We start from the raw sequence: 21,184 nt of genomic DNA on the forward strand, positions 1-21,184 counted from the left end.
CCCGTTGGAACTGCTGTGAATTGTCGAGTGGGACGTTGAAAGGCCCACGGAGCCCGGATCGATAGATGATTCCCCTGCAGTATCAACGGGTTCAAGTTGTCCAGCCAACGGCTGCAGGGAGGAGATGAGAGACAGAGGGCCTGACGGTTGCAGGGCAGGATGGGTATGAGGATGGAAGCGGACGGAGAGGAAGGGCAGAAATCAATTCAAAAAGAGGAGAGGACGTCGCGTGCAGAGGGCGGCACACGGCGGATATCAGGGCAGGCCGATGCACGATCGACTCTTGCAGGTCGTGATGTCGCTCAGTCTCGCCTCGTCTCGTCTCGTGTCTCTCGCGCTGCGGAACGCGACAGGCGGGAGCGAATTAGCCCGTGTTGCGACGTCCAGCCCTACTGCACCGTCGCCGCGCCGTCGCTTCGATGCCCCAGGTCGACGCGTTTTGCTCTTCTAGAATGCATCTCTACACCGAACTAATTGATATGGGGTCACCGGATTCATCTATACAAGCCTCACGAACGTGGGTTTGCGCTTTGCACACAGATTGGGGCCACTGTGAAGCCGCAGTCAACCTGCATATGATCTATCACATTCAATTCAGCACAGGATCTTTTTAATCATGAACAGGCTCTCTCAGAGCATATCAGAACGCCTGGCAGATCCCAATCACTGCTTGCGACGCTATCTCTGTTCCCACGATGGTTGTATGGCTAATCATCATCTATCAACGAGGTACGAATGCCACATGGAAGAATTGACGCTATGGCATGGACTTGTCGCATTATGCCTTGTCGTTCATAGGAGCTGCTAACTGCCTGTTCTTATCCCCCACTAGCCATTAATAGTGTCTCTAAGCTAACATATTAAGCGCCCTCGGAATCATCTTCATATCACTCTCTTCGAATCGCGCCCAAGTCTGCAGTGAAGAGCGAGTCTCCACGATGATTCCGGCTCCAGATTAGCTCAAAAGTCATAAGGATGGCATGGAGGTCCTCGAATGTACTCGTTCGAGGTATTCTCATCATCCGGAAGATCTTCAAGGCCATTACATTGAGAAAGCAAATATATCATTCGCGACGTGCCTCAACATCCAATCATAACTGAATTATAAATCATCTGGTGAGGTTCGCTTAAACGCCCGAGTTCGCCGTGTCATACTCCACCGCTCGCTCCATGAACGGTACGTGAGAATGATGTAATAACGTAACAGATGTACAAGAAGACGACCGGCGCGCAACCGAGCACAACTCCCTACGTGATCCATTTCCCGATGGTCTCTCCGAACCAACTGATGGCCTTCTCCTGCCTCTTCAACCGCGCTTCCTCCTGGGATTTCATAAATGGCGAGGCTTCCTCCGCGTACCTCTTCTGCTGCTCCAATTGAGCCTTGTACGCGCGGATCTCAAGCTCCCGCTCGTGTGGAGTGAGCTCGTGCAGCGGTTTCGAGGGCTTAAATCCCAGGGGAAGCTCTTCACCACCGGGAATCTCGACGCTGCCGGGCTGAGCAGATGGAGTCCGTTGCTGAGGAATAGGCTGTGCATTGGGATTGAAGAGAGAAGTAAGGGGCGGTGGTTCGAGTCCCTTGGCATTGGCCTCCTCTACCTGCCTCTCGTAGTCGAGCATCTGGTGGTACAGTTTGTCCGCGTGCATCTGGATGCGCTCCTCTCTTTCGTCGTCCCATTCGAACGCAGAAGCGTAGCCGAGCGCTTGGAGGAATTTCTGCCCGAGCTCCGTATCAGTATCACATTGTACACAAAGGAGTGATGTCAATACAAGGAAAGGAATAACTCACAGCCTGCATCGTGTAACACCGCGAGAACGTAGCGTTCTCATCCGAACACATCGTCACACGAGCCCGCAGCTGGTCCTGCCAGTTTCCCTTCTTGAAACAAAACGTCAAGGCCTCGTGTTCCAGCGCGCAATTCTCCATCGCCGCCCGGTGCACCGTGTCCTTGCGCTTCTTGTAATTCTCAATCACCCTCTCCGCGCCGGAGACGGGAGTGCCCTCGATCTCCTCCAGAGGCTTGTAGGTCTTCCAGAGATGCGCATATCGGCCATCGGGGAAAAGGGAGGCGGGGGGGACCTTTGACTCTGAGGACTCCGCCGCTTCGGGCTGCGGAGCGGGTTTTGGTGGTTCGGGCGCCTTTGGAGGCTCTGGTGACGGCTGGACAGGTGTGTATTTGGCGGGGGCTTGCTGTTCGAGATACGCCCGAAGCTCAGGATCGAGCTTCTTGGTCGGGTCGTCTTTGTTCGATCCCCAGAACCAGCCCATTGAGATAGCGCAGACGGCTGAAATAAATCAATGGAAAGAGGAGAGATATACAGTCAACCCTCAGCTGGTAGAGACCCACCCTCGTTAATGTCGTGTCGAATATAGATATCAGGGCGATGCGGAGAGGAGAGCCCAGCGGTGGGTTTTCCCGCGGCGCCAAACCCGCTTCGGTCGCCCGCACTCCGCGCAAGGTCTCCGACGCCGCGACAACTTCGTTGTAACTATCGCCGAACAACTCGCGTCCGGCGCGTCCAGCTCTGCGAAAGAGCCGCACCACCATTATGGCTTCCAGTATGTCCCCTGTTTGACACCGCCTGGATTACTCCAGCTAACCGGATATGCTACAGATCGAGAGGAGCGCTTGCAGATGCGCCAGCGCGGAGCTGGGTACGCTATTGCCCGCCCCGCAGATTGTATGCACATAGCTGACCGCGTCCTTGTACAGTACGCGCAAGATAAAAGAAGTAGACTTTGGCTTCTCCTTTGGTTCGCCGATCCTTCCGCCGCCGCAGCCCACGCGTCCGGAGCCTCAACCTGCTCCCAGCGTCCCAGAACCGCGTCCGCCGTCGCGGAGGTCGACGCCCGAGAAGCAACCGCCGTCTGCGCAGCGATCGCCGAGAGGAACGCCATCTGGGTCCCAGGGAGGAGGAACAAAGATTAGGACACCTGGCAGCTCGCGTAACCATCTACCAGAGCGACCGTCGACGTTTGACATTCCGTCGGACGACTCGCCGGAGCAGGGGCGAAGCAGCAAGAGAAGAAAAATAGGTACGCGCGTTCTCAGTTCCCGGCTCAATTACAGTTTACTAACACGATTCCTACAGACGTGTTTAAATCCGTTCCTGAGGAGGCTCCGCCCGATGTCGCAGACGCTCCTGCTGTACAGCCAGACAACGAAGCTACTTCGATTCCAGTCGAACAGACTCCGGAACTCAGTGGGGAAGCCTCTCGTGATATCTCCAGCCAAGTCTCCCCATCCCAACAAAACGGGTTGGAACAGCCAGAGCCAAACCCACCAATTGACATTGATGAAAACACCGCTTCAGCCGTGGAACAAGCTCAACCCGAAAACGAAGCCGCGCCAACGGAAGAGAGCCCTAAGAGCAAGAGGAGAAAGCCAAAATCGACCACTGAGCGACAATCGAGCGAGCGACCGTCTGTGGAGAGAACTAGGGAGCAGGATAACGTGCAGGTAGAGACGCAGGAGCCAGCAGAGCCAGTCGTACCAGAGGAGCCCCAGGAGACCGTCCAGGAAGAAGCTACGGAAGAAAGACCTGAAGAACCAAGACAAACTAGCAAACAGCCGGAGAAGCGGAGACGAGGACGGCCGCCGGCAACTGTACCAGCAGCACCCAACGAAGACAAGTCGGCCAGGGAAGAGGAAGCTCACTCTCCGGAACAAGGTCCGAGTGAAGCAAAGAATATTCGGAAAGCTGGTCGACCGCGGAAGCAACGCCCAGCTTCGACCCCGCCCGCGTCTCCAGGTCAACAGACTCCTGGCGAGCCTGATGCTGAAACTGCTGAAGCGGAGCCAGAGCCAGGACTGCCAGATCGTGAAGAGCGTGAAGACGAGGGCCAGGACTCGCCTCAACGACCGTTGGCATCGAAACGGAAGAAGCGCAAAGATCTTGAGGAAGAGAGAGAAGATAACGCTCAGGACGCCCCGCAAGAGCCATCGAGAACACGACAGAAGAAGCGAAAAGGTAAAGAAGAGCAAGAAGAGAAGGCCCAGGGGTCTCCTCCACAGCCGTCGAGAACGACACGGAAACGCAAAGATCACGAAGAGCAGCCAGATGAGGAACAGGACTCTGATCAACGACCATCGAGAACAAGGCAGAAAAAGCGAAACGATAATGAGGAACAGCAAGCAGACGAGGTCCAAGACTCGCCGCAGCAACTGTCAAGGGCGAGACAGAAAAAGAGCAAGAACAACGAAGAAGAGCAGGAGGAAGAGGAGGCTCAGGACTCGCCTCAGCAGCCACCGACAGCGAAACAGAAAGGCAAAAAGCCAGTCGGCCGGCCGCCAATCAGGAACAACCGTCGCTCACTCCCAGCTGTACAAGTGGCTGAATCTATATCACAAACGACGACAGAGCCAAAGGAGCAGCAGCATCCTGAAGTTGCTGAACCGTCTGAAGGCGAACCAGCCGCTGCACCAAAACCTCGTCGGGGCAGACCCTCGGGGTCGAAGAACGGCATCCGCAAATCAATACAACCCAAGGAGCAGGAACCATCATCATCTCGTCAGGCTGAAGAACAAGAGGCAGAAGCAGAAGCAGAAGCAGAAGGCGAGGACGCGGCAGAAGACAAGGACAATGACAAGGAGCCCAAACCAAAACGCAAATTCCAACGAGGCGAAACCGTCCCCGTAACCGTCCACCGCCTCGCCAACACCGCCGCCCTCGACGACGCCGCCTTCTCCGACTCCGCAGAATCAGACGCCGACTCCGCCGCCGATGACGAGCTCTCCTCACGAAAGAACCAAAAACCATTCCCTACCCGCAGCGGCGTCAACCCCGCCGACGTCCTCTCCCAAATCTGCCGCGAAACCCTCGACAAGACCCTGGCAACCCTGAAAACCGGCATCGCGAACGAACCCAACGCCGCGAAACGCGCGGAATGGACCCGCAAGCGCAAAGCGGTCGAGGCGTTCGCGACGGAGCTCGAGGGCCGCCTGTTCGAGATGAGCGAGGTCCTGGATAGCAATTTCGTGCTGAATATGCGGTTGAGAAGGGCGAAGAGGGAGATGGGCGATCTGAGGAACAGATTGGTGCAGGTGAGGAGGCGGAGGGAGGAGGTTGCCATCCGGATGGATGAGGTGCGGAGGAGGCATGCCGAGGGGGAGGGGGAGAGTATGGTATGTATACATACATCTTTTTATCCCATTTCACTTGCTTGTATTTTATACATCGTGGAAAACAGGGTTACTAACCCCAGGGGGGGGGGAAAAAATGCAGTCCCGATCCAGCATCAACAACTCCCTCCATAGCCTCGAACTCGCCCTCGACCGGAGCCGGCACAACAACAACAACGACGACGACGACGACGAACCATCCACCGCAGGCCTCGAATTCACCCTCCGCTCCCTCGCGCAGGACGTCAGCTCCTCGGCTCCCGGGTCCCAGGGCGGTCTGTTGCACCTGATCAAGTCGTTCAACGCGCAGCTGGAGCGGACAGCGAGGGCGTTGGAGGGGGGTTCGGGTTCGGGTTCGGGTTCGTCTCAGTCTCAGTCTTGACCTTGAGCTTGACACGATCGTGATCGTGACCGTCGTTTGCATGCTTCTGCGGTGTTGGTCTGGACTAAATGGTTCTGTTCCGCCTGCTGTTCTGTTTATGTCTGAGTTTGAGTTACTTACCCCCTCGAGTACTTATGTACTGCACGATGGATGCCATGTCTGTCTGTCTATCTGTGTCGGTGTGTCTTCTATCTTCGCAGAAGCCACCTGTCTTATTTACTTTACGCAAGTGTATTTTATTTCTTCTTCCCCGGGAGTCGGTCTGGATCGGATCGGATTGAATTGAATTGGATACCCTATCTGTGAGTCTGAGAACTGGACCCTTTTTCGTGAGTGTGTTTGTGGAGTCATCAGGCAGGTCAGTCAGGCTAGGTCTAGGTGTTGAAGGGTACGTATGTGTCTAGGCAGGTCAATAGATAGTATATATATATATATATATATCCATCAGTGACTTGGAAAATGCACGGCTTCACTTTATCTTATTTTCATCATCCATATTACATGTACAAATCGAAGAAGATCCTTCGTCGTAATAAAATAGGTATCGTATCGTCATCATCATAGCCAACAAATCGACCGGCTAGTGCACCGGCACGCCATCCATGACAACCCCGTACGGTACCTCACTGTAGTTGCCGAAACAGCTATACTCGAACCGGGCCCTCTTCACATTCTCCTTCTGCCACTTCAGGAACGTCTCATACTCGCACCACCCGTCGTCGCGGTCTCCGCAGTCCGCGAAGCTCTCCCCGAGCGGCACGGTCCGCTGGTTGACCAGGAAATGGACGTACCGGGTCTCCCTCGCGGGGGCGGACATGTTGTACGCACCCGCCTGCGACGCGCCGTGCTGCGGTCTCCGCGCCAACACGGGCCGGGGGGCCTTGATGACCTCGATGGCGAACCGGGCCGCGAAGGGGGTGATGTGGCTGGCGACGAGCTGCTGGCGGTGTCCCGGGGGCCCCGTGGGCGGGAGGTACTGCGCGAACTGGCGCAGGCCAAAGGCCGTCAGGACGCTCATCATCTGGGTGTCGTGGCTGAAGTCGAAGTACAGCGTCTGGTTGGCGGGGAAGGTCTCCTCGTTGCCGTCGAGGGTCATGTTCACGGACGACGATGAGCCGGCGGCGGCGTCGACGACGTGGCCTTCCATCCGGGCGAGGGTCTCGATGACCTGGCCGATACCGACCGCCCGCGCGGTCGGGCTCCCGAAGGAGTGGTCGCCGTACCATTGCAGGTCCTCGACGTACTCACGTCCCTTCCACTCGTCGTAGGTGAAGAGCTGGCAGAAGCGGCTGAAGCCGAAGGCGACGGTCTCGTACGAGCAGAGCTGCTGCATGTTGTACAGGTCCTCGACCGTGAAGTTGTAGCCATTGACGTGCTGCTGGAACCGTCTGGTTGCGCTGCGGAGGTAGATGTTCATCCAACGGTCGACGGCATCGCTTGCGGTCCGGGAGAGAGGCTTTACGCTGTTCGGGCACTGGCCGTAGGCCGAGGCGGAGCCGTTGAACCCTGCAGCCTCGATGACCGCTTCGATCGTGACGTTGTCGCGCCAGTTGAGGCCGAAGAAGCCCGCCATAAAGTTCTCCGCGGACTGCAACATGCGGTACATGGTCGTCGTGCGCGCGATGATCTTGGTCGACGGGTCGTACAGCTTGCCGTAATTGTACCAGTGCAGGATGCCGCTGTCAAAGAGCTCCTGGCGGCCGCGGGCGACGAGCATCTCGTCGCCCAGCTCGTAGTTCCAGTTGTTGACGAACGAGAGTTCCCCCTCGAAGCGCACGCCATCGGCGACGAGCTTCGCGAGTTTCTTGCCGAATTGCTGCGGGCCGTCATTCCGCGTAGGGTACCGTGATCCGTGACGATGGATCACATGGACCTGGGTGATGTTGGATCCAGGGGGCAGAGGGTACTCGTCTGCGCCAAACCCGGGAGAGGGAGAATAGGGACTGCCAGTTGTTCAGATCATCAGATGTTGTGCTGTACATCGGAATGATACCCACGTCAGCTTTCCCATGAGACTGAAGATGCTGCCGTAGCTTGGTGCACCCTTGATGGGCATCGAGGTCTGCAGAGGATCATTGACCCCAACCCCCTTCTTGCCAAAGGGCGCGAGATTCGTCTCCGCGACGAACGGGGCGGAACCCGTTGCCGTGTATCCTGTCCGAAGTCAGTCTGGCTCTCGGGACATGAAACGAGATGTCTTCGAAGCTTACCGGCATATGGTCCTGGAGCCGTATTCAAATAGTCCGGCAGGTCTGTGGTCGTGGTGGGACACCCGTCCTGTCTGGGACGAAGGTGGTCGGCCTGCGCAATGGCAGCCACTGCCAGAAGGCAGAGAGAGGACAACGGTGCCATGGTCACTCAGATGGTCACTCAGCCGTGCTATGCCCCAGATCTATTACCCTCGACAGCGCGGAGATCTCCTCACCGGGAACCAGATCGCAGGGTCGACTTGATCGCCTCGGTGAGCGCGACCAGCTGCTTTTAAGGCAGCGCGGAACGTGCATGCCGCATGCTGATCGGCAGGTGCAGGGAAAACCGCAGTCAAGAAGACCCCAAGGTCCCCCTGTCCATGCAAGCCGCTGGTGCCGAATCTAGAGCCCAAGAGGGTATCCAATGTCCGCGAAATCGACGTTGACAGGAATACCCCTGTCCGTATCCGGATATCGACAGCCCCTCGCGTGAGCTGAAAAGCTCCATTCACCGGCAGTCTGGTCTGGGGATCAAAGTCATCTCAACCTCCCAATCGCGATGCGATGAGAGTTGCGGGGTCGGTGGGCGGAGAAGCTTAGCCAAGTCTAAAAAAGTTAGCAGCCACGCGATGTCCTTCTTCCCTGCCGGTCGGACCGTCTCCTGACAAGTGTCTTTGCGGGGTTGATGGCAGAGCGGCCGTTCCGATTGACCGCCAGGTCGTTCTCAGGTGAGAGGATGCTGAAAGTCCGACTAGGAAGCAAGGAGCTAAGGCAGCAGATGGGTAGATCCGTCTCAGGAACGGACGCAATGCCAAAATATCAGTTTCAACTACTCCTTCCTTTCTGCCCATGTATCATATAGACAATTTGTAAATACTCCTGAAGAGGTCGCAGTACATCTATAAACTAACGGGTTTCAAGCACACCAGCCCGTCAAGGACTCGACGACTTCAGAATCACCGTTGTTGGAAAAGGAAAATTTGCACAACAAGATTCCACCTCATCTGTCCCCCGTCGTTCCAACATAGGATAATAGAACGAACCACCTCTTAACCAGAAATCGGGGATGGCCTAGTAACCATGTTGCACTTTCATAGTGTCGGAGAGTTTCCATGACCCGACAATCTTTCCTCCGAAGCTGCTTAGAAATTCGATCTGACCGTCGTGCGGCAAGCCGGTCACCGCCAAAGGTCCAAATAAGCGTTCAGTGAACTAGCAAGGATGTTCGGGCTTCTCTCCATGCCCGAGGGCACCGCTTGCGGACGCCAGGGAACGTCTCGGTTCTATCCGAGGGATCGACGAGTGAGAGCCGGTGGCTGTATCGAACGGAGAATCCAACCGCATCTCACTGGCGGCGAAGCAGGTCTAGAGAGAATCTCGTCGGGCCGACGGGTCCAGATGGTGGCGTCTTTGAAGCCATCGCAATCAGCGTTTGTCAGCAGAAGAGCCCGACGAGACGCTCCGCCAAATGAAATTGATCTGGTGGGTCGGACGAGTTGCCGATAAAATTGATATATAGACTCCCCTCCCATGTCCCGTGTCTTTCTCTCCAGATAGCTCCCCATCTGGTCTCTTTTCCCATCTGTTATCGTTCAACATGTCCTCCAAGCTGTTCACCCCGCTCAAGGTTGGGCGCATGGAGCTGCCCCAGAGGATCGCCATGGCGCCCATGACCCGGTTCCGCGCCGACGACTCCCACGTCCCTCTGCCCATCGTCAAGGACTACTACGAGCAGCGCGCCTCCGTCCCTGGGACCCTCATCGTCACCGAGGGCACCTTCGTCTCCGCCCGCGCCGGCCTGTACCGCAACATCCCCGGCATCTACACCCCGGAGCAGATGGCCAGGTGGAAGGAGATCACCGACGCCATCCATGCCAAGGGCTCCTTCGCCTACCTCCAGCTCTGGGGTCTGGGCCGTGTCGCTGACCCCTCCGCCCTCAAGGAAGAGGGTCCCTACGACCTCATCTCCAGCAGCGCCGTCCCCGTGAGCGAGGGCGCCCCGACCCCGCGCGCCCTGACCGAGGAGGAGATCTGGTCCTTCATCGGCGACTACGCGCAGGCGGCCAAGAACGCCATCGCGGCCGGCTTCGACGGCGTCGAGATCCACGGCGCCAACGGCTACCTCATCGACCAGTTCATCCAGGACACCTGCAACCAGCGCACCGACCGCTGGGGCGGCAGCGTCGAGAACCGCGCCCGCTTCGCCCTCGAGGTGACCAAGGCCGTCGTCGAGGCCGTCGGCGCCGACCGCACGGGAATCCGTCTCTCCCCCTGGAGCACCTTCCAGGGCATGCGCATGGCCGACCCCGTCCCCCAGTTCTCCTACCTGGCCCAGAAGCTGGCCGAGTTCAAGCTGGCCTACGTGCACGTCGTCGAGTCCCGCATCGCCGGCAACGCCGACATCGAGGCCTCCGAGACGCTCGACTTCTTCTTCGACGCCTACGGCACCGCCACGCCCATCCTCGTCGCCGGCGGCTACACCACCCCGTCGGCCAAGGAGGCCGTCGACGTCAGGTACAAGGACCACGACGTCGTCGTCGCCTTCGGCCGTCCCTTCACCTCCAACCCGGACCTGCCCTTCCGGGTCAGGGAGGGCATCGAGTTCGTGCCCTACGAGCGCGAGCACTTTTACGTGCCCAAGTCGGAGAAGGGCTTCGCCGACTACCCCTTCAGCGAGGAGTTCAAGGCCAAGGCCAACATCTAATCTCAACAATCCAATTGCGCTGAATCGTCATGACTGCTTTGCTTCGATTTTTCGTTTGCACATGTTGGAGCGGCTTGCGAGCAATCATAGATACCTCCTTCTATAGACCTCATGATTACACGCACATCGACAGGTCAATATATAGATAGATAGATAGATAGATAGAATAATGATAGAGTACATACATACCTACTTAATGGACGAACATTCAACATGTCCTTTACTACCTCTTTCTTTCTTACATACATGCGCACAGACGAAAGAGAACCAATCGCAAAAAGTTCCCCCGGCGATCTGCAGGGATTCGGGGGAACCCTGCATGCTGCACGTGGGGTTCGGTTTTGGTTGATTTTTAGAGTGTGAGAGGGGACGAGGGGGAGGGAAAGTCGGGGGGGGGGGGGGAGTTATTATTATTATTATTATTATTGACTGATTGATTGATTGATTGATCACTGCAACTTTTACGCCTGCGTTGTATGTACTGTACTCCGTAGTATGTTCAGTGTAGTGTGCACAGCTCGCAAGCAACACCATAGTATATAGTATAGCAGTGGAGAAACTACTTAATCGACAAAGAAAAAAAATTAAGACTGGGATATCTCATTCCTCCAGACGAAGGCAAAAAAAAAGGCTCTAAAAACAAAACTCGCTAAAATAAAGTGCCACACGCGAGACACTCCAAAACGCCAGATAAATACCTAAGTAACATGCAGTATATGCTGCAGTGATCGAATAAAAACCTGAGATAAACAATCCCACTGCGAGTTATCGAAAGAGCCCGGAACCCGCCAACAGTAACAATAAACTAGATGCCCATGAAACCCCAGCCGAAAGATGCCAAATACAATCGATCAAGAGGAGGGATATCAACCTGTACCAATAACGACCATGACTTCAAAAATCAACAATCAAAAGACCCTCCCAGCAAGCTCACGCACGGCCTTGCCCCAAACGCCATTTCTCGACTCCGGTCCCGACGAATATTTCCCCTTGACCTCTTTGCGGAGGATATCGCGCATCTGGTTCTCGGAGATACCGGAGCCACAGTTGCTGCCAAACCCGTAGACCTTGGTCGCGACCACGTCGATGTCCAGTTCCAGCTTTCCGAGTTCCCCATTATCGTTGCTGTCCTTGCCAACACGCGTCTTCACGGTAAAGTCGACGTCGACCCTGCTGTTCTGGACGATCTTGTTTTCCTTGGGTTGCTTCTTGGGAGTTGTTGTAGTAGCAGCTGGGATCGTATCGCCAAGGAGAATGCATCTTGCTCTCAGTAGAGGCCCGTCCTCGCCATCGTCAACCAGCTTGAGCCTGGTGACGCCGCAGAATCCTAACATGCGAATCTCTTCCTCAACGGTTTCCGCGAGATCCCATGCCTCTGAGACGAAGCGTAGGAGCTGCTTTGGCTCCACGGAAGACTGCTGGATAGAAGCGAGGTGTTTCCGTAGAGACTTGAGAAGGAGAGATTCCGTGGGCGTCAGTTGTGAAGACGCAGATGCGAGCACATGACTAGGGGAGTAAGTGAGCTCCAGTGGCATGTTCATTTGAGCATCCCCATCCGCAGACCGCGCTGCCGGGTGGGGAACTCGGAAGGCCCCAGGATGGAACAGGATCTGGAGCTTATTGCGATAACGCATCATCACAGACGGGCCAGCTGGCGACCCGGGCGACGGCGTAGCCGAGAGGATCGACCAGCCGGTCCGAGATTCAATATCTTGAACGGATGCTACAGTCGAAAATTAGCCACACATCTTTAAACCAACAAGCCGATAGGTGTAACTCACCCTTGAGCGCATTAACCTCCTTAACGCTCCACCCGCGGCATTCCTCCTGGACGCGTTCCGCTTCGCGGATCTGCTGCAGGTACTCCTCTTTAAGCTCTGCTCCGGCCTCGATCGTGTCAGTCTTGTCTTGAAGATCCTCTTGCATCTCAGCAAGTTGCCTCTTCTTTTCTGCAATTTCAGCATCGATGCTGGCAAGCTTCTCTCGCGCACTGCGCAGTTCATCCTGATCGCAGTTTTCCATCTCGTCCGCGAGCTGCTGCAGGTTGGTCGCCTCAGCCTGGAGAGCAGCATGTTTCTCGACAAGTCCCGGCACAACACTGTTCAGGAGCTGTTCCTGCTTTGACAGTGACACGTCGTCCGCCTTCATCTCCTCGACATGGCGATCGAGACCTTCCTTGAGCCCTTCAAGGAGTTTCATCCGCCACTCATACCACATGGCTTTGCTGAGCAACCTAGCATGTGTCTTTACGTTTCGGAACTGGTTGTCCATCAATAGACGGATATCTGGAGGAGCTGTCACATATTCACGGAACAATGGCGGATTATCAGCATATGTCTCCGTCTCAATGTCACGAATTACGCGTCTGCCTTCCGAGATGTAGGACTTCAATTCACGACAGGACTATCAAACATTAGTGAATGTCATTCCCAGAACATGCAAGAAACTTACGTGCTGGTATAACTCGAGCATTGGCACTGTGCAGAATCCAGCAGCAACACAGTCTTCAAGGTTGATGCTACCATCCCCAGAGCCATCCTCTCCTGCAGTCTTAAACGGCTTTATCTCACTTCCTGGAGCCGTCGTGTGGCGTCTCTTTGTTGTGTTGAGCTCCATAAAGTGTATATTGGTCATGTTGAGGAAGTCCTGCAGGTGAATCGGCTCGAATTCTGGCCCCGAATTTTTGGCATCTGGATTCCGCTCATCAAGCTGCGCTTCTGCTGCAGGCTCCACGGACGGAGATTTCTGCGCTGCAGGACTAATTGCATCCCTAAACTTGCTCTGCTCCTTCGGAGTCGTGCTAATATTTTTGCTGGGAGATGAAGAACGTCTCCGCCCAACTGTCTCATCCTTTGTCGGCGGTGCTGGGAGCCTCACGCTCTTGACCGGGCTTGCCTCGCGACCTCTGAGACGCTTGGGCGAGGCATTCTCTTCGTCGGGATCCTCTTGATCCAGTTCTACTGGGCGTTTTCCGAGCAAACCTTTAGCAGCCCCAACATGCAAGCTCTTTCGACCACGGACTTTGTTCTTTTTCGGTGTGAGACTAGAGATCATCTCCTTCAGGTTCGATGTTACGTCTCGCTCGTTTGGCTTCGCAGGCGGTATATGTCCGTCCTCGCGGTTCTCTTCCTCTTCACGTTCGCGGTCGACTTCCTCCTGAAGTTTGAGTGGATCTTCGAAACGAACACCTCTTGACGGTTCCTGAGGAACGAACTCCTGCGCATTCTCACCGATAGACTTGCGTCCGTCGAGCATAGCTGCTACACGAGGGGATCCAAGTCCCTCTTTGTCGATCCCTAAACCAGAAGTACGTCTTCCTGGTGGCCGCAACACAAAGGTAGGAGTTGCTTGCCCAGTTTTTGTGTTGTGTTCGAAGATGCTTCCACGACCAGAAGACTTTGACTTGCTCGCAGAGGCCTGAAGTTCTGGCTTGAAGAGCTTCTTGGGCGATGCACTTCGGAAACTTCTGTTGCTAGAAGGTGGTGTCTTGCTTGGAGTAGAGGGGCGCAGAGGCTGAGGTGTCAGCTGCTTGGAGGGGACCGAAGGCTTCTTCACTGGTGTGGTCTGCCGTGAATGCGAGCTCGGTGTTGTCGATGTACGAGACCCCAAGCTAGGTCGTGTCTGTCGTGACTTCACACTAGCCAGGCTCGGACTACCAGTTTCAGAGGCAATTGTAGCAACATGCTGTGGCGTCGGAGATTTTTGAGGCGACCTGTGGGGAGACTGCTGGACTTGCTCTTGAAACGGCGAGCTTGCCAGTTGGCCCGCATCAGACTCCAATTCCATCAACGTTCTACCCTGCTGCTTGTCGCCCATGCCCAGCTCAGGAGGAAGGATCCTGCCCATGGCCTCAGTAACATCCATGCCCGCTGTCTGATCCTCTTGAGGTTCTGTTCGCTGTTCGACAGTCAGAAGAATACCACCAACCGCCCCAGTAATCTCCATGTCCATGCCATCCATATCATCTTCCTCATTGCCCCAATCAGAGTAATTCCGGTTATTACCTTCTGGTTGATCAGGTAATTGGGGATACAGATTCTCATCTTGACCCTGCGACGCCGTGGGGTTCCTGTTAAGAAGACCACCAACTACAGACGTAAACTCCATGGTCATCTCTTCATCCTCGTTCACGTTGCTGTCGCGGCCTATAGACTTTGCAGGCGATGGCTGCTGTGCAATGCCGCCAACAACATGTGTGAATTCCATCGTCTGCTCCTCGTAGTTTGTTTCTGCCCCAGACGAGTTGCGACGGGGCACACTCTGACGACGGCTGGGGTCCTTGGAGAGTATGCGCCCAAGAGCGTTGGTCATCTCCATGCTGAGGTCTTCATAGTCATTGTCTTCATTCTCGCTTTCCGCCTGTTCGACATTTCCGTTGTCCGCTTGCAGTTGAAATGGATTTATGTTTTCTTGATCCTGCAAAGCACTCATATCCTCCATATCGAAGCTTATGCGTTGGCCTTTCTTGATCCAGGGCTGGAAAGCACCGGTGATTTCTTGATCGGCAATTTCCATAGACATATCACCATTCTCGTCATCTTCGATGACCCTGGTTCCGGCCTCTCGCGCTGCCTGCCGCAGAGCTTCGTCAAGTCGGGCACTGGAACTAGTGCCGGAGTCATCCGAATGAGTGGTGACATGAGATCGGCCGGTCACATCATCCAGGCTCATAGCAGTGCTTTCTCCATCGAAGTCATTGTCGGAGTCTGATGAGGCGTCATCCTCTACCCTCGCCGGACTCTGCTCTTCACTGCCTCCGGCAGAACTGCCGCTGTAAGGGCTAGACGATAACTCTTCGGATCCAGCAGTATCATAACTTCCAGCAGGAGTACCAGAGCCGCGGCGATTTGGTTCCGAGGCCTGCTCCGGGGTCGATGGCGGTTCTGAAGCATCGGATCCATGATGCTGATTCGAATGTCTCGTAGAATTCGATGCAGATGATGAGGTCGAGTCCTCGGCCAACTCGACAACGTTCCATGTGTGTAATGTCGCCTCTGGAGCAAAGGACACACGTCGGTTTGCTAAGCACTGGTCAGTCGACAATTCCCTCGTGAACAGGGCGCGGCCATCACCCACCCATCGACTTCCGACGAGCTTCCCTCTGCTCTATAATAGCCTGCCTCTCACGCTCCCTCTTTTCCCTTTCCTCGCGCTCCTTGGCAGCATCGCGAATTGCAGCAGAGGCGTTGAATCCATCGAAGGGGTTGGCCTGGTTGTCGGCACCCCCGGCCGGTGTACGCGTCGGAGTGGAAAAATCAATCAGCAAACCCTCCTGGCCCTGAGAATTGCTTCCATTGTTGCTATCGTTCTTTCCTCGTTCGGGACTGCGAGCTGGAGTCCGCCGGCGTGTTTCTTCAAAGGTGGGAATCGTTCGGACGGGGGAGACAGGAATTGTAGGCTTGAGAATCGATTTGAGAGGGAATACGGCCGCAGACTGAGGTAACAGTGTCAACCTAATCCACATAATCATTGGTTATCATATCTACCTTGCGCCGGTTGCCGTTCGTGTCCTGGAGCGCATCCAGACCACCGGGTCCGAGACTCTTGCTGCGAGACTTCTTGTCCTTCCCTGATGACTTTGCATGGCTCCTGTGAGATTGCGCCGCACTGATATCCGTCGTGATATTCTCCTGGTCAGCCCTAGAAGTCACCCTCGATGTAGGCATATGGGCGATAGAGCGACGGGAACGCGGGCGGGCCGACCCCGCGGAATCTCCTCGCGACGCCATGGACAGAGACCAGAGGAGAAGGGTATCTCAGGATTCTCGTTCAGTGTAGTGACGGTATCCAACGACCATCGTACAGTCGCAGCGGCGGGCGTCAGCAAACACGGAGAGATACAAAGGTCCAGGCGCGTCTCTCGTTCTCCTCGTACAGCGAGCCGTCGGCCGCAACGTAAACAAACCAAAAGCCCTAGCCGAGGCGCGCCATACCAGATCGGGGCTAGGCGCGCCCTCGCACACTCCCACACTGAATATCGGATACTTTCAGGGCTCCGCACAAATCTTTCTCAACATCGACGTCGACCAACGCAGACCTCCGACTCCTCCGTCGCGACGAATCCCTCACCCGGCTCGACATCGCTCCCCTCAGTGTCGGACTGAATTCTCGCAACCATGGCGACCGAGTTGACCGTCCAGTCGGAACGTGCGTTCCAGAAGCAGCCTCACATCTTCCTTAACTCCAAGACCAAGGCGAAGAGCAAGAGGGCTGGGAAGGGCCGCAGATGGTACAAGGATGTCGGTCTGGGTTTCCGTACCCCCAAGACCGCCATTGAGGGCACCTACATCGGTATGAGCGACCTACGTTGAAATTCCGCGGTGGGCGGAGCGACTCCGCAAGCAGCATGGGCAATTCGGAGTCTTGAGATATGAGCGTCACGCGATATAGGGAGGAAGCGGATTTCCATGGAGGGCACAGTGTCGTGGCTTTCACTCCGGATGCTGCTGGAACTCTGTACCGTGAAAACTACTATCTCGAGACTCCGAAGGGCCCTGCTTGAGCCGCCATCAAATGTCGGACATATCACTGATATTCTCAAATAGACAAGAAGTGCCCTTTCACTGGTATGGTCTCGATCCGTGGCCGTATCCTGACCGGTACCGTTGTCTCCACCAAGATGCACCGTACCGTCATCATCCGCCGTGAATACCTTCACTACGTCCCCAAGTACAACCGTTACGAGAAGAGACACAAGAACCTGGCTGCCCACGTCTCCCCAGCCTTCCGTGTTGAGGAGGGTGACATGGTTACCGTCGGCCAGTGCCGTCCCCTGAGCAAGACTGTATGTGGATATCTTTCCCTGTGGACTCGGTCGCTGCGCGCAGTTTCGTGTGTCGTGTTCTGGGACACTGCTCGAGAGCTCTTGCTTCGGCGGAAATTTCGGGGACGATAGCTAATGGTTGATTCCTTCCACAGGTCCGCTTCAACGTTCTCCGTGTCCTGCCCCGCACCGGCAAGGCCGTCAAGGCGTTCAACAAGTTCTAAACGTCTCGAGGATGATAAATTACGGTTGGGGGAATAACGATGTAAAGCGGGAAAGAAAAGCTGGGGAGGCCGTATGACTCTGGACATCAGCGACATTACGTCAATGGCTGGGATTCTATGTTGGACGGATGTCTCTACTGTCTATTAGAGAAATATCCTAAAAAAATTGATACTCCTGTGATGGAAAACTTTTTTATACAGCAGTCGGGGGAAAAGGGATTGCCGCGCATGACGGTCTGGGAAATGGAGTTTCTTTTTCATGACACCAAATCAGGGTTATTCCATTAAACTTTTGCTCTCTTTGAGCTGCTGCCCCCCCAAAGTACACACAAGGAGAAATCGAATTATCCCTTTTCTCTTATTTTTCTGAATGCTGTTCTGGTGCTTGCATGATTAGCGTGAACTAAATGAACTAACTGACAGGAAACAATACCGCCTCCAGTGTCCTGGGGTACATTTGACGATCACCTTGGCAATCGAAGCTCAAGTTGCGACTCATCACGTCGATAGGACCCTATCGACCTCAGAGTTCAAACAAAGCTCAACATCATTTAGACAAGGGGACAGCTGAATACAAATGACGCAATTGGCTCGACCGTCCGTAGCACAACGAACACAGTTGATGGGGGACGCCGAGACAAACGTAAAAGACATGAAGCCTCCCTCCCTCCAGTGATCCCTCCTCGATTCCCATTACTGTCCTGATCCAAAACTACTGCAACTCAACAAAAGACAGAGAGATACATATCGAAGAAAAAAGACGATAAACTCCCGAAGGAGACTTCGTCCAGAAATATGCGTACATCATCCTTCCTCATTCATAAACATCGACTCTGCCGTCCTCATCCACACAACGTAGTAGGTAGTTAAGTCTGCACAGAATAAATCCTACCGCAATATACCATGCAGTTTCAGAATGTGATCCACGTGCGCCCTTTCTCGCGTAAATTGGTCCCCTGACTCTGCATCCCGAGGTTGCTCGAGGTGATGATCACGATGGCTTGGTACATTAGTTCCTAAAACCGGTGCTTCGGCCATTGACATATCGTCATCTTTATCGCGGTCATAGTCTTGGTTTTCATCACATTCACTCTCATTCTCACTCTCATCATCGATGACAATGACGTTATTGTCATTATTATCATGCCGAGGCTGAGTACTTGGGACAGTAATCCCTCTCTGGTTTGCAAGCGGCGACCAGGAACGGGACGCGGGATTGAATACTTCGACGCGAACTGCCGTGCTCTCCGCCGTGGGGTGCTCTCGCTTTGTCCTTTTCGTGGGGCGACTTTCATCGTCAACCTGGTAGGATGGCGACCATGTTCCGCTCGCAGTGTTGAGAAGATCGAGAATTCCCCCTGATGGCTCCTCGGGTAGTGGGTGCTCTAAAGCAGGTGAAGGGAGCCTAAGCTCTGGCATAGATGTGTGAGTCTCCGCGATTATTGTACGAGGAGGAGGACAGGGAGTATCGTCAATGTTAGTGCTGTCATCGCTGTCGTCGCTTCTCTCGTTTCCATCCTGCTCTTCCTCGTTTTCTTCGCCATCTCCTTCCCCTTCTTCCTCATCATAGTCACTGTCGTCATCTGTGTAGGTACCAGCAGCATCCCGATCATGTACATCGCTGTTCTGATCGCCATCTAAGTCAGACATGATAGACTCAGGCATATTTCGGACAGCCGCATGGGAGACGGAGGGAACCGAGCTCGATGGTTCAGTTGAAGAGGATGACATGTAGCCAATCCGAACACCCTCAAGGTATGCTGTCCGAGCTCCCTGTTTCTTTTTAAATCTCCATGAGGCAGCAATCCTTTTTGCTACATCATCTGTGTACCTTTCCGGTACACCAACATGGCGTAGGAGTTTGCCAACGGTAAAACCCGTGGCTCGGTCGAATCGTCCGTTTCCCAATGAAAGTTTGTTTTTCATGCTTATTCTTATCTTTTCGAACGATTCGATCACATCCAGCTTCAGGAGGACACCAATATCCGTGTTGTTCGCCGCAATGCGTTCCAAATCAGTAATTTTGGTTGAACAGATGATCGCTCCTCGGGGGATCTCCCCCCAGACAAGGAATTCATCATAACCTTGATAGCGACTGATCTTGATCTTCTTCTGCCACATGAGGAACTGAGCTGAATAGATCTCAGCTTGGACTTTTGAGGAATCAATGAGGGTCAAAACCGCCCCCTCTCTCTTTCGCAGTGCCCTGTGTATCGGTGCAAGAGGAGTCCCCGTCGTGGAAATGAAAGGACTGGAGACCCGTTCTATTCTTAGGTGTCGTTCCAGCATTATGTCGAACTCGTCATCACTGTAGTCTGTTGGAAGAGGAATAGTTTTGGGGTTGTCTTGAAACAAACCCGCCACAAACCAAGATCTCGTATTGATTCCATTGGAATCTGCGTTATGCCATCGATATAAAAGTTTTGGTTTTTTAATTGGCGAAGGTGTCGTCTGCCCCGTTGATGATTCTAGTAGGCTTTCTATGTCATGCTAGTAGATCCTGTCAGCACATGTATTAAAACGGTATTTAATAACTTACATTTCTCTCCGGGGAATGAAGATCTACCCCCTCATCAGAGCACCAGAAGCAGACTTTGCCGCCGGCAGTAGGTAGTCCGTCTTTCTTCGTGTTATCGACGTTGAATGGCGGAAGGTAGTGCTCCTTGACGGAAGAAGGAGTGGTGGTAATGCTGTTAATCTCGTCCAGAGCGGCGAAAGCAGAAGAGGTCTCAGTACCAACTTCATTCATGGCTTGCTTTTGCTCTTGCTCTTCCGAAATCAGTTCTTTGACACGTCTGGCTCGTGGTTTGGCCGGCCGCCGACACCCAAAACTCGAGACATCTATATCATCGAAGGTCTTCTCCTGGAGAGTTATATCCAGTTCTTGGGCCGCATTTCGTATTTCCGCTACTATGGGTGCCCACCGGCCTTCTTTCTCTGTAAATTCTGTCCTCAGATATACTTCTCCCCAGACATAGTCACTTTTGGCACGGATATCAACCCATTGAGTGTTGAGGCTTGAAGAAGGAATTCCGTTTGAAAAGCCACACTTCAGAAGGTCTTGTTCAAAGATCCTGTTAAAAATGCTCTTCTCGTCGTCTTTACTCAGAGAGAAGAATCGTCGGATGCAACACAAAGCATCACGCTGGTGTTCAGTCCACTTATTCCGTGGTCTGGGTATCGAGAAATTGAGCATCTCGCCTCCGCTGGATTGGTCAGCAATCTCACCAGTTAATGTAGAGCTGCAGGAGCCATCTAGCCCTGGAGAGGAGGTAAGGTCCGCCAACTCAGACAGAAAGTGAGAGTGGTGCATAGTGGGCAGTGTTGTAGAGGGATCCGGAGGTCAGTTCATGGTGAGCATAAACCGTAATGAAGTGATCGGATCTCTTTAAGAGGGAGGCGGTAGTGTAAAAGAAATAAAAGAAGCAAGATCAGTCCATGATGAGAATCACCTGTAATGAAGTGACTGGGACTGCTTGAGAAAGTGGTCATGACAAGCATCGTATCAAGCGATCCCTCGAAGTGAGGGTTTATTATTGGGACCAGAAGTGAGTATCGCATAGCAAAAGCCATAGATGCGGAAGTCTGTTGTAGACTTCAAGTGAGACAATTCCATCTTTAGAGAAGTGTCATTAGATACATGCAAGCAACAGCCAATTTGTATGTTACTACTTCAAGTCAATGATTGAAATTGGCTTAGACCTCAGAAAATACTTGGTTAGGTGTTGGATTTCACTGTGACAGTCGGGCGAAGGCGGATCGGTCGTTACAATTAGACACTTGCAGTGATTTCAATAGA

At 54.1% G+C, this 21,184-nt stretch overlaps 7 protein-coding genes across 7 annotated transcripts; 3 read left to right on the forward strand and 4 right to left on the reverse strand.

The window, feature by feature from the left end:
* Positions 1 to 1,248: 1,248 nt before the first annotated feature.
* Positions 1,249 to 2,269, reverse strand: VTN00DRAFT_731 (uncharacterized protein; the record flags this gene model as incomplete). Its single annotated transcript, XM_069434043.1, has 2 exons — positions 1,249 to 1,716; positions 1,790 to 2,269. 2 exons carry the CDS (start codon positions 2,267 to 2,269, stop codon positions 1,249 to 1,251), a joined length of 948 nt encoding a protein of 315 aa, XP_069291438.1.
* Positions 2,270 to 2,550: 281 nt separating this feature from the next.
* On the forward strand, positions 2,551 to 5,505 carry VTN00DRAFT_732 (uncharacterized protein; the record flags this gene model as incomplete). The annotated part of the gene is made up of 5 exons (XM_069434054.1): positions 2,551 to 2,560; positions 2,617 to 2,656; positions 2,715 to 3,037; positions 3,094 to 5,126; positions 5,227 to 5,505. The coding sequence occupies 5 exons, from the start codon at positions 2,551 to 2,553 to the stop codon at positions 5,503 to 5,505; spliced, it is 2,685 nt and encodes an 894-aa protein (XP_069291439.1).
* A 580-nt stretch (positions 5,506 to 6,085) lies between these two features.
* On the reverse strand, positions 6,086 to 7,857 carry VTN00DRAFT_733 (uncharacterized protein; the record flags this gene model as incomplete). Its single annotated transcript, XM_069434065.1, has 3 exons — positions 6,086 to 7,448; positions 7,503 to 7,659; positions 7,716 to 7,857. The coding sequence occupies 3 exons, from the start codon at positions 7,855 to 7,857 to the stop codon at positions 6,086 to 6,088; spliced, it is 1,662 nt and encodes a 553-aa protein (XP_069291440.1).
* Positions 7,858 to 9,291: 1,434 nt separating this feature from the next.
* On the forward strand, positions 9,292 to 10,398 carry VTN00DRAFT_734 (uncharacterized protein; the record flags this gene model as incomplete). The annotated part of the gene is made up of 1 exon (XM_069434076.1): positions 9,292 to 10,398. The coding sequence occupies one exon, from the start codon at positions 9,292 to 9,294 to the stop codon at positions 10,396 to 10,398; it is 1,107 nt and encodes a 368-aa protein (XP_069291441.1).
* A 908-nt stretch (positions 10,399 to 11,306) lies between these two features.
* VTN00DRAFT_735 (uncharacterized protein) lies at positions 11,307 to 16,127 on the reverse strand (the record flags this gene model as incomplete). Its single annotated transcript, XM_069434087.1, has 5 exons — positions 11,307 to 12,121; positions 12,180 to 12,801; positions 12,850 to 15,419; positions 15,475 to 15,832; positions 15,885 to 16,127. The coding sequence occupies 5 exons, from the start codon at positions 16,125 to 16,127 to the stop codon at positions 11,307 to 11,309; spliced, it is 4,608 nt and encodes a 1,535-aa protein (XP_069291442.1).
* Positions 16,128 to 16,514: 387 nt separating this feature from the next.
* VTN00DRAFT_736 (40S ribosomal protein uS17) lies at positions 16,515 to 17,385 on the forward strand (the record flags this gene model as incomplete). Its single annotated transcript, XM_069434098.1, has 3 exons — positions 16,515 to 16,689; positions 16,944 to 17,182; positions 17,317 to 17,385. 3 exons carry the CDS (start codon positions 16,515 to 16,517, stop codon positions 17,383 to 17,385), a joined length of 483 nt encoding a protein of 160 aa, XP_069291443.1.
* Positions 17,386 to 18,273: 888 nt separating this feature from the next.
* Positions 18,274 to 20,698, reverse strand: VTN00DRAFT_737 (uncharacterized protein; the record flags this gene model as incomplete). The annotated part of the gene is made up of 2 exons (XM_069434109.1): positions 18,274 to 19,875; positions 19,925 to 20,698. 2 exons carry the CDS (start codon positions 20,696 to 20,698, stop codon positions 18,274 to 18,276), a joined length of 2,376 nt encoding a protein of 791 aa, XP_069291444.1.
* Between the last annotated feature and the right edge of the window lie 486 nt (positions 20,699 to 21,184).

This window comes from Thermoascus crustaceus (genome assembly GCF_041956765.1).
Source record: "Thermoascus crustaceus strain CBS 181.67 unplaced genomic scaffold VTN00scaffold_1, whole genome shotgun sequence".
NCBI lineage: Eukaryota > Fungi > Ascomycota > Eurotiomycetes > Eurotiales > Thermoascaceae > Thermoascus > Thermoascus crustaceus.